Here is a 13894-nt window from a genome sequence, read left to right as displayed (position 1 = left end):
TGGCCGTCATAATGGCCATCTTGAAAAGCTTGTTGTTGCTACTTTTCTAATATGGATGGTTATATTGATATTTTGCTTTAACTAAAAGACTTCCAAAGGACTTGTGCTATCTAGTTCGTCATAAATGAAAATTATGCCAATCTGATATCCAATATGGTCACCATGGCAGCTATCTTGAAAGTCTTGTTGTCGATACTGCTAAACTAAAGGTCGTACCAACATTTAGTTTTCATCCATAATTGCAGTATTCTGGAAAATCTTGCTGTTGTTGCTTCATGCAAATAAAAGCTTGTTTCATCGAGGGTTTTCATCTAATGTCTTGTGTCTAGTTAGTCGGAAATGAAAATGATGTAATGTGATCCACAATATCGCCTCTATGATGGTCATCTTGAGAATACTGATATTGCTACTCTAGAATGGATGACCATATCAGAATGGAGTTTTCACCATAAGACCTTTTTTTTATACCTCTGATTCTAAATGAATTAAGTGCCAATGTTACAACGAATATGGCCACTACAATGGCCATCTTGAAAATCTTGTCACTTCTGACTGGATGGTCATATTGACAGGATTCTTTACTATAAGACTTGTGTAGAAAAGTCTACTTAGACCAAAGTGAAAATAATGCCCACCACAATCGGACATCCATTATGCACACTGCAGTGGCTAATTTAAAGCTCTTGTTATTGCTGTTAAAAGGAAGAAAAGGTCTTGAATTCCAGGAAATTCTTTTTGCCAGTAGAATCTGAGTTCCTCCAAAGGACTTTTTATATAGGGATCTAGTATACAGTGGCTTTGTGTGAAGCATGCTACTGGAATATGTAGAGACCATGAGGAAGAATGTAGAGGATAAGAAAACCAATTATGTTGTAAAAATAAATGCCAAAATTATGAATATTTCAGGAACAGCTAGAAAAACAATTTGATGCACTGAAATTATTGACCATTCATTTGACAAATTGAAAATATGCTTCAGAATCAAATCTGCATTTGTTGGGGTATAATTGCGGGGGTGAGGATAAGATTCTGCAGAAGAAAAACAATCTTTTTTTTTATTAAAAAAATCGTGTATGTCCTTAATTCAAAGAACGTTTTTGTCAAGCCCACTTGAGTGAGAAGCAAGCCATGGCAGTCACTTTATGAACAATATTGTGATCCTTAACCATGTTGAAGTTTTGGTCTTTTCATTATATATCCTAAACCAGTTGATATAGTCTCATCATGCCTGGCATGAATCATTATGAATCTAAGACAATTCATTCCATGGCCTTTGGGGACAAGGTCACATACAGTTTTTTTATTTGCTTATATTTCCTAAACCCCTTGATAGAATCTATTCTTACTTGAAAAGAATCATTATAACTCCAGGACAGTTCATTTGGTGACATGCAAGTTAGCCTCTTTTATATTGGGATAATGGTCGTTGTCTTAGAAAGTTTGTGTTAAGGTTTTAATAGTTTTTTTCCTCCTTATATTTCTTAAACTGCTTTATGGAATTACATTATACTTGGGTTGAGTCACTACAAAGCTCACACATTTCTTTTCTTGAACTACATCACATCTATTTGATCTTTGGGGTCACGGTCACAGTCATGGAAAATATCTGTTAATAGTTTCTTTTGGCTTTTTTCATTTGGTTATATACCCCGTAATGCATTTTGTTAACACGTCATATAAATCGTTATTAAGCAAAGATCGTTCCTTCTGCAACATGTTTGCTTTATCTAGGTCACGTGTTGCACAGAAATGCTTAGATCATGGGTTGATCGACAAGAAGGCCTTGCTGTTTCTGCTTGAAGATTAAGCTGAACATTAAATTCAGTAATCAGTAGTGTCTAAAGATTTATGTCCATTGGTTATTATTTGTGAGGAAAATTATTTATTGAAAACTTGGATGAGGCATTATATTTAATTGAAGAAAGAAAACAAAATGTATTCAGCTTTCACCAGAAACTCCAAAGTCATTGTCCCTGGACCCAAGTCCTAAAATGTAGGACTCCTCCCTTGATTTGTGTTTTGGGATCAATGCCTTACTGCCTAAATAATCGTGCTGTGTAGCGTATTCCATGATCGCGTAACATCAGAATGAGATGTCAAATTTTCAGGAATATCTTGCATACATGGCTGTCCATATTGATGCTTTTCTACAGATTAAAATCATATGTAGTTGGAATTTACTTACTCTGTTGCCTTTTTTCCTCAGACAAATTCAAATTCTCATACAGGCAATTGGATGTGTTAAGTTCTGTTGACCTACATTTCATTTGGCGGGAATGCCGATATTGGATCAAGTTCAAGTATGTTTCTTTAACAAAGCAAATCAGAATATGCTAATATTGAAGTGTGTGTTTAGATAGCTTTTGGTTTGCTTGAGCTATTTGTCATCCTTTTAACCGATTTAAGCATTCCTGGCTTCCATTGCATTCCAGCCAAGTGAAGAACCTGTGGGACGGTCTCTTGTCCATCATCCATTGTTTGTTGTCCAGCATCTGTCCATCTGTTATGGCAGTTATCTTGAAAATCTTTAGTTTCCTACTTCTCCTAAATGAAAGTCGTACAGATATAGCATTTACACCAGAAGACCAATTATCATATCTAGTTGAATCTGAATGAAAATGGTACCGAGCTGACCTTGTATGTTGCTGCCACAGTGAACATATTAAAATCTGGCCTTGGATTTGCCAGAATGGATGGTTGTTTCAACATTGAATATTCTACAGATCCTCAAATGGTGTCTGGTTTGTCTTGAATGAAAATGGTTTTGATTTTATAGCAGTATTGGCTATCACAATTCAAAACTATAGTCACTTAAGAGTATAAGTGATGGTTTCAACACTCCACAGTTAAGTATAAGAAATGTTCTTAAGTTCATGGAAGTTCTTTTTGGACACCAAAATTATCAGTACCTTCATGGGAGAGGCCACCCCTTTTATAAGTTAAGCTTGCAGAGCAGGAGGGTTGCTACTGTAATAACTTTGGGGTTGATTTTGCTGTATTTTGTTAATGTTGTCAAATGATGAAAACATTTCTATTGCAGAGTGCAGCAGGTCAGCAGTGGAATTTTGGCATGATGCCAGCAGCATTTGGTCTGAAGAGTCAGCATAGCACCATACAACCCACTAGCAAAAGACACACGAAGCAGAGGTAATTAACTTAACTGCCAGCTATTTAGAATAGTTTGATTTGTCAGCTCTTGTGCTGAAATTTAATTTTGCATTAGAAACTCTGGTATTTAGCTAACTCATCATAGACTAGAAGAGCTTATGTGATAGACTTTTGTCTGGCCTTTATTTGCACAAGCTTGTCGTTGTTATTCCTCCCAAACTACTAGGATGTTTGGTTCTAAATGAAAATGGTTCCCATCAGACAGCCAGTAAGGTATGGATGTTATGGTGGACATGATGAAAAATATGTAGCTACTCCCCCTGATTGTCATTAATTTCAAATTGGTGTTGTCACTAAAAACTTCTCATGACATTAGATTGATCAGATATACCAGCAGTCATCTTGAAATTCATCTTAATGCTGTTTTGCCAGGTTTTATAGCTGTAGCAAGATGGCATTTTTCAGTAAAAACCCTATAACAGGTCCTTTTGTTCTTATTTTTGTGCTTTAATCACTTTATCTAGCCATTTATGCCCTTGGGACATACTGAAAGTTTGATTCTACCTATTCCCATGTGTACATTTACATCTGCTTGCCATTGATAACTGTTCCATGTGTACACATAGACTGCTCTGGTGACCTGGTGGTTAGAGCATCCGCCTTGGATGCGGGAGGTCATGGGTTCGATCCATGGCTGATTCATACCCAAGACATAAAAATGGTACTAACAGCTGCCTCTCTTGGTGCTCAGCATTAAGAGGTTAGTGTTAGGACTGGTCGGCCTGGTGTCCGGATAATGTGACTGGGTGGGACATCATGCTACATGTCTGCGGCATGATGCCCCAGTGCTAGACATCACTATAAACTGTCACACTGCAGACATCGTAGCGATATGACTGAAGAATTGTTAAAGCTGTGTTAAAAATACAGATCACTCACTCACTCATTCCATGTACACACATTCTTGACTGCATTTTTGGGCTAAGCAACCAAATTATCTGCAAGCCAAACACACAAACCTGAAATGATTAATTAGTGGTTAAGTTTTGTTGTATTGTGGTTTACTTACAAATGGCTCACTTTGATCTTAGTACAGTGAGTAATTGTAAGTAAACTAATGAAAATAACTTTACAAATATTATGCAAATTAGCCTTTTATGATTTGATTCATTAATGAAAATTCATAGGGCAGACGGGTCTTTTAAACCTCAAAACTTATCAATGAAAAATTGTATAAATCAGTATGGCTTTACAAGTTTGAAAAGTAGGAGAATATGTAATACAGCACTTGGATTGAGCACATCTTAATGTGAACTTCATGATCACTCAGTGAAAGTCAGATATGTAGACTAGTTAAATTGAGTGTTGAATATAAATTGTCGGCATGTATTTTGTTTCTATTCTCATTGAAAGCCACATGGATTTTACCAATTTTTGTAAAACTATCCTGATCTGTTACAGAACCAGGTTAATAGCAGACATAAATGTGCATTTTTCATACATTATACTGTAATTGCAGCATGTAATATATAGATGACCCATTTTTAGGCTCAGCTTTTTTTGTCACTTGTTAAAATTATGCTTCACCTCTCTCAGGGTTGGCATGTATGTTTCATCCACAAGATTGCAACTTTGTATGAGGAAAATATTTATCCAAGATGTCATTATCCAGAATCTGTGGCAGCAATAAAATGTCAAATATGTCGTAAGTAAAAGATGAAATTTTTCAGCCACATGGAGTTGATCAATATCCATGGCTTTGAAGGAAAGATGATTTGCAGTTGTAGTTTTCAGAATGGAAATTCAAGCAGTGTATTTGTCAACAGCTCTGATGATTCATGGGAGGGAAGACTTTGTGGTTAAGTTAAGTTACAATTTTTCTACAAATGGACGAGCTTGAAGACTTCTACCCAGACACAGCTATCATTTCTTCATTTAGTTCTGGTCCTGGTGGCAGGCATGTACATGGACAGTTTTGGCAAATACAGCAGACAAAACATACATGCCTGGAGTTGCCAAATGTGGAGTATTTACCACTGTTGAAAAATTGAATTATTTTAATAAATAATTATTTTGTTTATTATTTCTGTGGATTAAGGTGCATAAATCTCATCTCACTGGTACATGTAAGAAAATGTTTTATTGCCAGATTTGGTTTATTCAAATCTTGTATGTAAACGCCCACATTAGTCTTTCTGTGTTACACTCCTGCCAAATAAGAGGTGTTAGGTTTGAAACATGACAGCATCCCAGTTTTTAAAATACCTTTTTGAACTTGTATGTTCAGATTTTATTTTTAACTTGCTTGTCCTAATTTTTGAATGCTGTTTTTTTATAAATAAAAAAATACATTTACTTGAAACTTTCATTTATCACTCTCATCATAAGATGGGCAATAGTTAGTTCTTCAAGAATATCAGAGGGGTTTTACTTGGCACTTAAAATTGGCAAAAGAAAAAAAAAAAGGACAAGAAACTTTCTGTGGATTCCTTTACATTTTGACTGCTCCAGTAGCCTAAGTGGTTAGAGCCTCTGCCTTTTTGATGTGGGTTTGAACCCCAGCTGAGGCATACTAAAGACTTGTACTAAAAATGGTAGTGACAGCTGCCTTGCTTTGCGCTTAGGATAGTGTTAGGACTGGTTGGCCTGATGTCAGGATAATGTGACTGGGTGGGACATGATGCAGCATGATGTCCCATTGCAAAACATCACTATAAACTTTCACACTGCAGATATTGTAGCAATATGAGTGAAAATTGTGAAACCTACGTTGAAAATCTCTCTCTCTCTCTCTCACACACACACACACACACAGGCACTCTTGCTCTCTCTCTCTCTCTCTCTCTCTTTCTCTCTCTCTCTCTCTCTCTCTCTCTCTCTTTGGCCAGTAAAGTTTCAGTCCCTTCCAGGGACTTGAGTTTGCTCAGTTTAGTTGTGAAAACATGAAGTTTCAAAATGTTTTTTCTTTATTTCCATGTTGCTTATCACAACAGTATTAAACATATTGTGTACTTTTACTTGGTAATTACTGAAATACTAATCATGAAGGGTGATACCTATATCAGTTACACTTAATTTTTTTGTTGCAGGATAACTAAGGAAACTACATCCACTCAGCTTTCACCAGTTAAAAAAAGGGTAAAGGAAAATACACCACCTGAAAAAGAGAGCAATGTGATCAGAGAGGATTCTATATCGCTTGGTTCATGGGCTGAAGGCTTGCAACCCAAACTTGCTCATTCACATTCATCTCATTCCATGAAGAGAGAGCAACGACATACGATTGTCATCCCTGACACACCAAGTCCATCTCTTAGTGTAATCACCATCAGCTCAGACAGCGATGATGAAGAACAACGCAAGTCAGAGTTGAGAAGGTACAAAATTGCTAGTAATCTGTAGAGTAAAATTTCACTTTTCATACTAGACATCTTTGATTTCCTGTCATGGCAAGAAGCATCAGTGATAGCAGTAACAGGAGAGACCCTACATTTTCTTCCATCTATCATCTTGTAGCACTTACATGCAGTATTTGCAGATCTACGGAACAAATAGTAAATAACCTATCTCCTTTCGCATTTGAATCGGCAAACTACTGTCATACTTTGTAGTGTAGATTCATATGCTGCCCATTTAGTTGGACTTGAAATTTTTATTACAGCAGCTTTCTTAAAGAAAGAACATATTGTATCCATCTTCTTTGACAAGAAAGCTTATTGAAATGTGGCATAATGAATTATCCATTCAACTGTTGTCTAAAGAGTTGAACTGTCTTTATTAGATGTTTTGAAGGAAATTTCAGGGGTAATATAAGTGCTACCATTTCTGAAGCCTATCTCAGCATATGGGCCTATCTTACAACAGCATATTGCTGGTCACCTTTTTAAACCTAAAAATTAACAACATAGTGATATGCCTCAATCTAGGAACTGACTGTTCATTATACATTATCAACTTTTTGATCTGCTGTTGATCAGAGTTTGCACACTGTTGTAAATGTACAAGCATATATTATTAAACAGTTCAGAATTAGTCCACACAAAAAATAAAGAGGGGTAAAACATTTCTTTCTGAGATTTAACTATGTATTTCTGCTGTTTACACTTAATTCACAATGTCACAAAAGTCTTCTTGACAGTTTTATTATCCTTTTTTTTACAGAGGAGATGAAACTTGTTGGACTTGTTTGTAGAGTTTATTAGATGGTCTTTTCTTCTCCATCTGTTAGCACACATTTGTTATCACTAGTAGGATTGCCTTGAAAGTTAACACACACATTCATTGCCTTGAAAGTTTACAAACACACATTCATTGCCATGAAACTTTACAAACAGATTCATTGCCATGAAACTTTACACACAGGTTTATTGCCATGAAACTTTACACACACATTCATTGCCATGAAACTTTACACACAGGTTCATTGCCATGAAACTTTACAAACATTCAGTGCCTTGAAACTTTGTACACATATATTGCCATGAAACTTATACACACATTCATTGCCAGGAAACTTTACATCCACATTCATTGCCATGAAACTTTACACACAGGTTCATTGCCATGAAATTTTACACACACATTCATTGCCTTGAAACTTTACAAACATTCAATGCCTTGAAACTTTGTACACATATATTGCCATGAAACTTTATACACACATGTATTGCCTTGAATCTTCACACACATTCATTGCCTTGAATCTAAACACACACACACACACACACATTCATTGCCTTGAAACTTTGCACACATTCATTGTCTTCAATCTTCACACACACATCCATTACCTTCAATCTTAACACAAAGATTCATCCCATGGTGTAGTTGGTTCTAAATTAAAATAGTGTTGCTTGAATATTAAGTATGGCCTCATCATTGATCATCATCATAATCCTATTCATCGTTAAAAAAAATGGATGGTCACATGAACATGGGGTTTTCACTAAAAGAATTTTTGTAATTTCTCACTGGTCCCAAAAAAATATATGCTGCATATCTGACTTCTGATATGTCCATGAGGATGGTTATCATGAAAATCATCATTGCTACTTGTCCTGAATGCAGTGACGACTATCGGATGGTTTCAGCACTCAAAAGAAGAAATGGTCCTGTCATCAGTTCCTGGAAGTTCTTTTTGCCCATCTGAATTGGATATGGAAGGTCACAGGTTCGAACCATAACTGCGTCATATCAAGGACTTAAAAAATGGTACTAACAGTGATGGACTGATCGGCCTGATGTCAGGATAGTGTGACTGGGTGGGACATGACATCACATGTCAGCAGCTTGATGACCCAGTGCTAGTCTGCCACATGCGGACATTGTAGTGATATGACTGAAAAATTGTTAAAGCTACATTAAAAAACCAAATCACACACACACACGTCATCTGCATATCAGATACCTTGTAGACAAATGTGATAGAGCTCTGGAGTTATTAGAATCATTGCATCCACTGATTTGATTATAGTTATTTTGTGAAATCTAAATGTAATTTTGGTTTGATTGTGTTTGGATCAACTCAGAAAACTTACCTGTAAATCTTTGATCTCAACTGCACACCTTGACAGTGGAAACTACTCTTGAATGTATTATCAACACCTGTGAGATAAAGTTTTTAATGAGAACGTAGTTAAGAAGCTTTTTGAATATGTACTTAACATGAGAGAAAATTGTGTAATTTTTTAAACAAAACTTTAAATAAAAAATCCGGCTGTATATTTTAAAGAGTTTCTTTTAGCTTTTTTATTTATTTTATGTACCTTATAAGTAAATATTTTTAATGTCATTGCCTTTAATATTTTATCTTGTACGATTGTATGTTTATTTGGAAGGGTTAATCTTAAAGTTCTTTGGAATTATTTTATCATTGCATCTCAAGAATTTTACTTTTAATTGGCATGGAATATCCTTAATTTAATTTAGATATGATGCTTATGTAGCTAAGGCCCCGACTGTTGTACCCATTAGATCCGCTGTCAATTCCTTGTTGTATTGCTGCGACCTTGAAATGAGAGGAACAGAGGAAGTAATTTTTTGTTACTGCATTACTTTTGCTCCTTGCAAGAGTAAAACTCAGTGCAGAGAAATTACTGACTAGCTAAAGATCGTTCTTGATGTTTTTTAGTTTTGTATATTAGTGTATGAACTTGTATGAGACTCCAGCAACATATTTGTCAGATTCGTGTATTAAAGAATTCTGTCCCTCACCCCTCCACCCCAGTTTGAATAAATGGGTTGTTATTTTTTAAAATATAAATAAAGGGCAGGATTTAATAAAAAAAAGTAAATGAAGGTCTTGCAAGCATGATAAGCTGCTATGACACAGTCAGTTGATTTTTGCAGTATGAGGGTTTAAAAATTGAACTGGAGTGTGTGACTTTATAGAGCTTTAGTTTGTAAAATGTCTATAGAACTCTTAACAGATCATAATGGGCTGGCAGATCGGAGCATATGTTTGTCAGAAATTATAAATAGAAAAACGGGATTGACCAAGATTTACCAGTGTGTAATGAATAAAATGCAAAGCATGTAATTTTACTTGCAGTGATACTCACTTGTCCAAAGCTGTTGGGCCTTGATGTGTTTTTTTTTTTTATAAAGGCTAAAAATATGAGTTGGATTTATGATATCTTTCTTTACATATGTGCTCAATCATCTTCATCCATTGCAGACAACATCCACAGCACCAGCCAACAGCAGCACCAGGGCATGGAAGAAGCCGGATCAAGCATCTTCCATCTGGCAGTACCAGTTGTAACCAAGTTGGCTCCCAGAGTGGTAGTAGTAGGACTAGTTCCTCTGGGATTGAGACTTTCGGTGAGTTTTGCATGGGATTTCAGGAGCTTGGTTTTTATGTACATGATTTCTTCTCGCCATGTTGGCTAGCTTTATACATATAAACATTTTGGGTCAGCATTTATTTAAAGATATTTTCAACTGTTTGATGGAAAATATAAGCTTATTTGTTTAAACTCTTCAGTCTGTGAACTCTTGGTTCTTATGATCTTTCTGCTGTATTTATAAAAAAAAAATAAAAAAAAAAAAAACCATAATGTTCCATGTCTGAAAATTATTGCTTGCCACCAGATCCAAACATTTATAAACTTTTAAATATCTGCAGAAATATTGCATGATGTACAACAAAATGTGTTGAAATGTAACTTTCATTTCTTTAATTCTGCCATAACATTTACTTCATTTTGGAAGAACATAATTTAAATGGATTAAAAAATTGTCATCCAGTCAAATGTTGAACTTTACAGACTTGCAAATGGGCTTTTTACCTATGTATTTTATTAACTTTGAAACCAGGCATTCAGGTCTGAAAGCATTTATATGTATCAGTTTGGATTATATCTATCACAGATATTTGCTTTGATCTATGCATGCATACAAATTTGGATAGGGAAACCTACTGTATTCATTTAGTGTTGTCATGACTTTACGAAATCAGCAGTTCATTTAACATTTTATTTGTGATCGAACAATTTAAGTGGTAGTTCTAGGTCGATAAAGAAGTAAACTGATTTGACTCTTTCATTATTTAAAATATGCTCTATGCTGATATTGCAAAATAAAATGTGTCAATGATGAGAACAGGTTGGACTCGAGTTCTGGTTAAAGACCAGAAGAACTTACGTGATGGTCTATCAACCCATCTATCTGTCCACATGAGTTTGTTAACACTACTCCTGAATTACGGGAGGGATTGAAATGAAACCTGACATGTAGATTGTTTTTTTTACATGTCATTTATTTGCATAATCTCCCAACTCAAACATTTTATTGTAGATTGCTTTTTGCTGTGGCTTTAATTGATGGCTGACCTGATAAGGGGATAATAAAAATTAGGCTTAATACAGTTGTCCAGATAAACTGTGTTTCTTCATATTTCCTTTTTATTCCCAAGATAACTAAAACATCTCCCTATTTCTTTGCATTATTAGACTCACCTAGAGGGAGGAGGAATGTCATCAACTGTGTGACTGTCTCAGATAGCCACGAATCTGATTATGAAGAACATGCTGGGAGCTCTCACAATAACAAAAAGCCGGTCATGTTAACACCTATCAAGCACGAAGAGGTTGAAAGAAGTCTTGCACACAGTGTTGACAACCCATATTTGTATGAGCAAAGTGTCGATAACATTCACAGAAGCTTAGTTCCATCCCATTTAATGGTCGAGGGCAGTCACAAACACAGAGAACAGGCACGAGTGTCACCACTATTAGTGACACCTAAGCAGGAAGCCTCTATATGGCTTGGAGGCTACAGCTCAGAAAAACATCGCGGTGGTCACAGCCCAAAATTGGAGGTCAAACTTCCCCTTGAAGTTGAGATAAACTCTCTGGCAGCTCAGGGTAAATTGGCTTATGTTTCGCCCACAGTTCGGACAGTTCAGAACCCATCACACAGACCAGCCCATCAGAGCAGTAACATTGCCAATTTGGTGCACAAGCATCGGCCAGGCAATTTGAACTTTGTTCCAACTACAAGGCCTTCAAATGGGGGTACTAATCAGCTGTCCCCTACGCTTCAACATGGCCTCCATCTTGGACAGCCAGTTTTCCTCAATACTGGAGCTTCACAAGTGGACCTCCACAGGTACAGATTTTCAGTAAACCTTGCAACCATCCCTTTATGTTGTTTTGAAAAAAGTTCTTGCTGCATTATTTTGATGTCTGGATTGTTTTCATATAATTATTCTAAAACCCATATATAATATATTTTTGTTGAAAGAGCACATGTGAGTCGGTAGATCACATGGCTGTAAATCTAAGGGAGGTAATTGGTATGACCCAGCATCTGTTATTGTATGTCATTTCATTAACAATTGCTTGTTATTTTTAAGGAGTCAACATTATTGATAATCTTTGTATTTCAGTTTATCAACAATTGCTTGTTACTATTCAAGAGTCCACATTTCTGATGATTGCAATCAAACCTCAAATAGGTTAATATCATCAGAATCTCTGATGAGCTTGATTTTGAGCAAGAGCCATGCACCTGTTTGGGTATTGTTGCCATTCTGTAGGTCATGTTTTCGATTCAATTTCACTCTAACTTCTAATATATTATTTAAGTTCATAGACAAATTCTATAATGAGCAGACTCGATGAATATTAATTGGACAACTTGCATCTGATTGAGCTTTTTGCCCCTCTGCAAACCATATTTCCAGTATGATTTGATAATTAAAAAAACTATGGGTTGTATGACAGTGTAACACCAAGTGCTCAAGATCGAGAGTAAAAGATCCCCTTGGTGTCAGAACTGTGGACCAGATTAAGTAAGAAAACAAACCTTTGTGTCAAACTTTATGGGTCAAATTAACACTTGGGAGATTCATGATGCACAAGTGGTGGTAAGAGAAACACTTGATATCAAGATTTTGGATGGGTTTTATAATGAGTGAGATTCATGAGATACTCTTGCACAAGTTTGGCTGAGCTTGTTACCACTCTGTAAGCTATATTTTGGATCAGATTTTGATCAAACTAAGAATTTATACATATATCATTAAGATCTTGGAAGAGTTTAATAATGAGTGAGATCCATACATTAAAATGAGGTGAACTTGTATCTGATCAGCTGGGTCTGTTACTTTTCTGGAAGCTACATTTCATGAACTGATTTTCATTAAACTTAAATAAAAGCTTATAACATTAAGATCTTGGGAACAATAAGGAGCAGGATCAGTGCATATTGGTTAGCTAATCTTGCATCTAATGTTACAGTACTGGAGGCCATATTTTAGATTATGTTTTGATCAGACTTGGAATACATGCTTATATCATCAAGATCTCAGATGGGTTTGATAATGAGTGCTAAATAAGATCCATGCATATTAATAAAGTCATCTTGCGTTTGATTGGCTGAACTTGTTAGCATTCTGGCAGCCAAATTTCTGATCAGATTTTGATCAAACTTAAATGATGGCTTATATTGTCACAGTATTGATGGGTTTGATGATGAGCGGGATTACTGAATATTAATATGTAATCTTGCATCTAATTGGCTAAGATTGTTATCCTTTTGAAACTCGTATTTGCTCTGATTTTGATAGACTTAGATTATATGTTTCTTTCATCAGGAACCACTCCGATGGACTAGTGGTAAGAATTGTCCACCTTGGATGTGGGAGGTCGTGGGTTCGATCCCCGGCTGAGTCATACCAAAGACTTTTTAAAAATGGTACTAACAGCTGCCTTGCTTGGCGCTCAGCATTAAGAGGTTAGTGTTAGGACTGGTCGGCCTGGTGTCAGGATAATGTGACGGGGTGGGACATGATGCTTCATGTCTGTGGTTTGGTGCCCCAGTGCTAGACATCACTATAAACTGTCACACTGCAGACATTGTAGCAATATGACTGAAAAATTGTTATAGCAGCGTTAAAAATCTAAAGGACACACGCACACATTTCCTTCACCTTCCCTTCTGCTGTATACTTTTAATGCTGTTTGAGATCAAGGGATGGAATTTAGTATCATTGTACATCGTCAACAATATTTTGTGTTGTGTACCACATTGGGGTTGTTATCTTCAAGGCCATTGTTTTTTTTAAAAAAAGAGCAGACCCTCACATTTTACTCCTTCACATGTAAAGTTGTGATATATTTTCAGTTCATATGTCTATACACACATAAGATGTTTGTATATTTACTGCTAGCCATATTCTGCCCATCCTTGTCTTGGAATGACTAATATCTGGTTCTCTCATGACTTTGGTCAAACCTAATGTTCACTTTGCAGGTGGGGCATCTGTGTCCTTTAAACACTT

General features: G+C 36.0%; 1 protein-coding gene across 2 annotated transcripts in view; it reads left to right on the top strand.

Annotated features, from left to right (window-relative positions):
- The window catches only part of LOC149785216 (homeodomain-interacting protein kinase 2-like), a 93932-nt gene that overhangs the window by 66951 nt on the left and 13087 nt on the right, over positions 1 to 13894 (top strand). For both annotated transcript variants that reach the window (XM_089979029.1, XM_089979028.1), the window contains 4 exons: positions 3041 to 3147; positions 6198 to 6485; positions 9785 to 9930; positions 11061 to 11718. In XM_089979029.1, coding sequence (XP_089835155.1) covers positions 3041 to 3147; positions 6198 to 6485; positions 9785 to 9930; positions 11061 to 11718 — 1199 coding nt within the window. The remainder of the gene's footprint in view (positions 1 to 3040; positions 3148 to 6197; positions 6486 to 9784; positions 9931 to 11060; positions 11719 to 13894) is intronic.

The sequence above is a fragment of the Sinohyriopsis cumingii genome, chromosome 13 (assembly GCF_028554795.1).
Source record: "Sinohyriopsis cumingii isolate HCF-2022 chromosome 13, ASM2855479v2, whole genome shotgun sequence".
Classification (NCBI taxonomy): domain Eukaryota; kingdom Metazoa; phylum Mollusca; class Bivalvia; order Unionida; family Unionidae; genus Sinohyriopsis; species Sinohyriopsis cumingii.
Note: the sequence above shows the minus strand (reverse complement) of the source record. Positions and strands in the feature narration are given on the sequence as shown.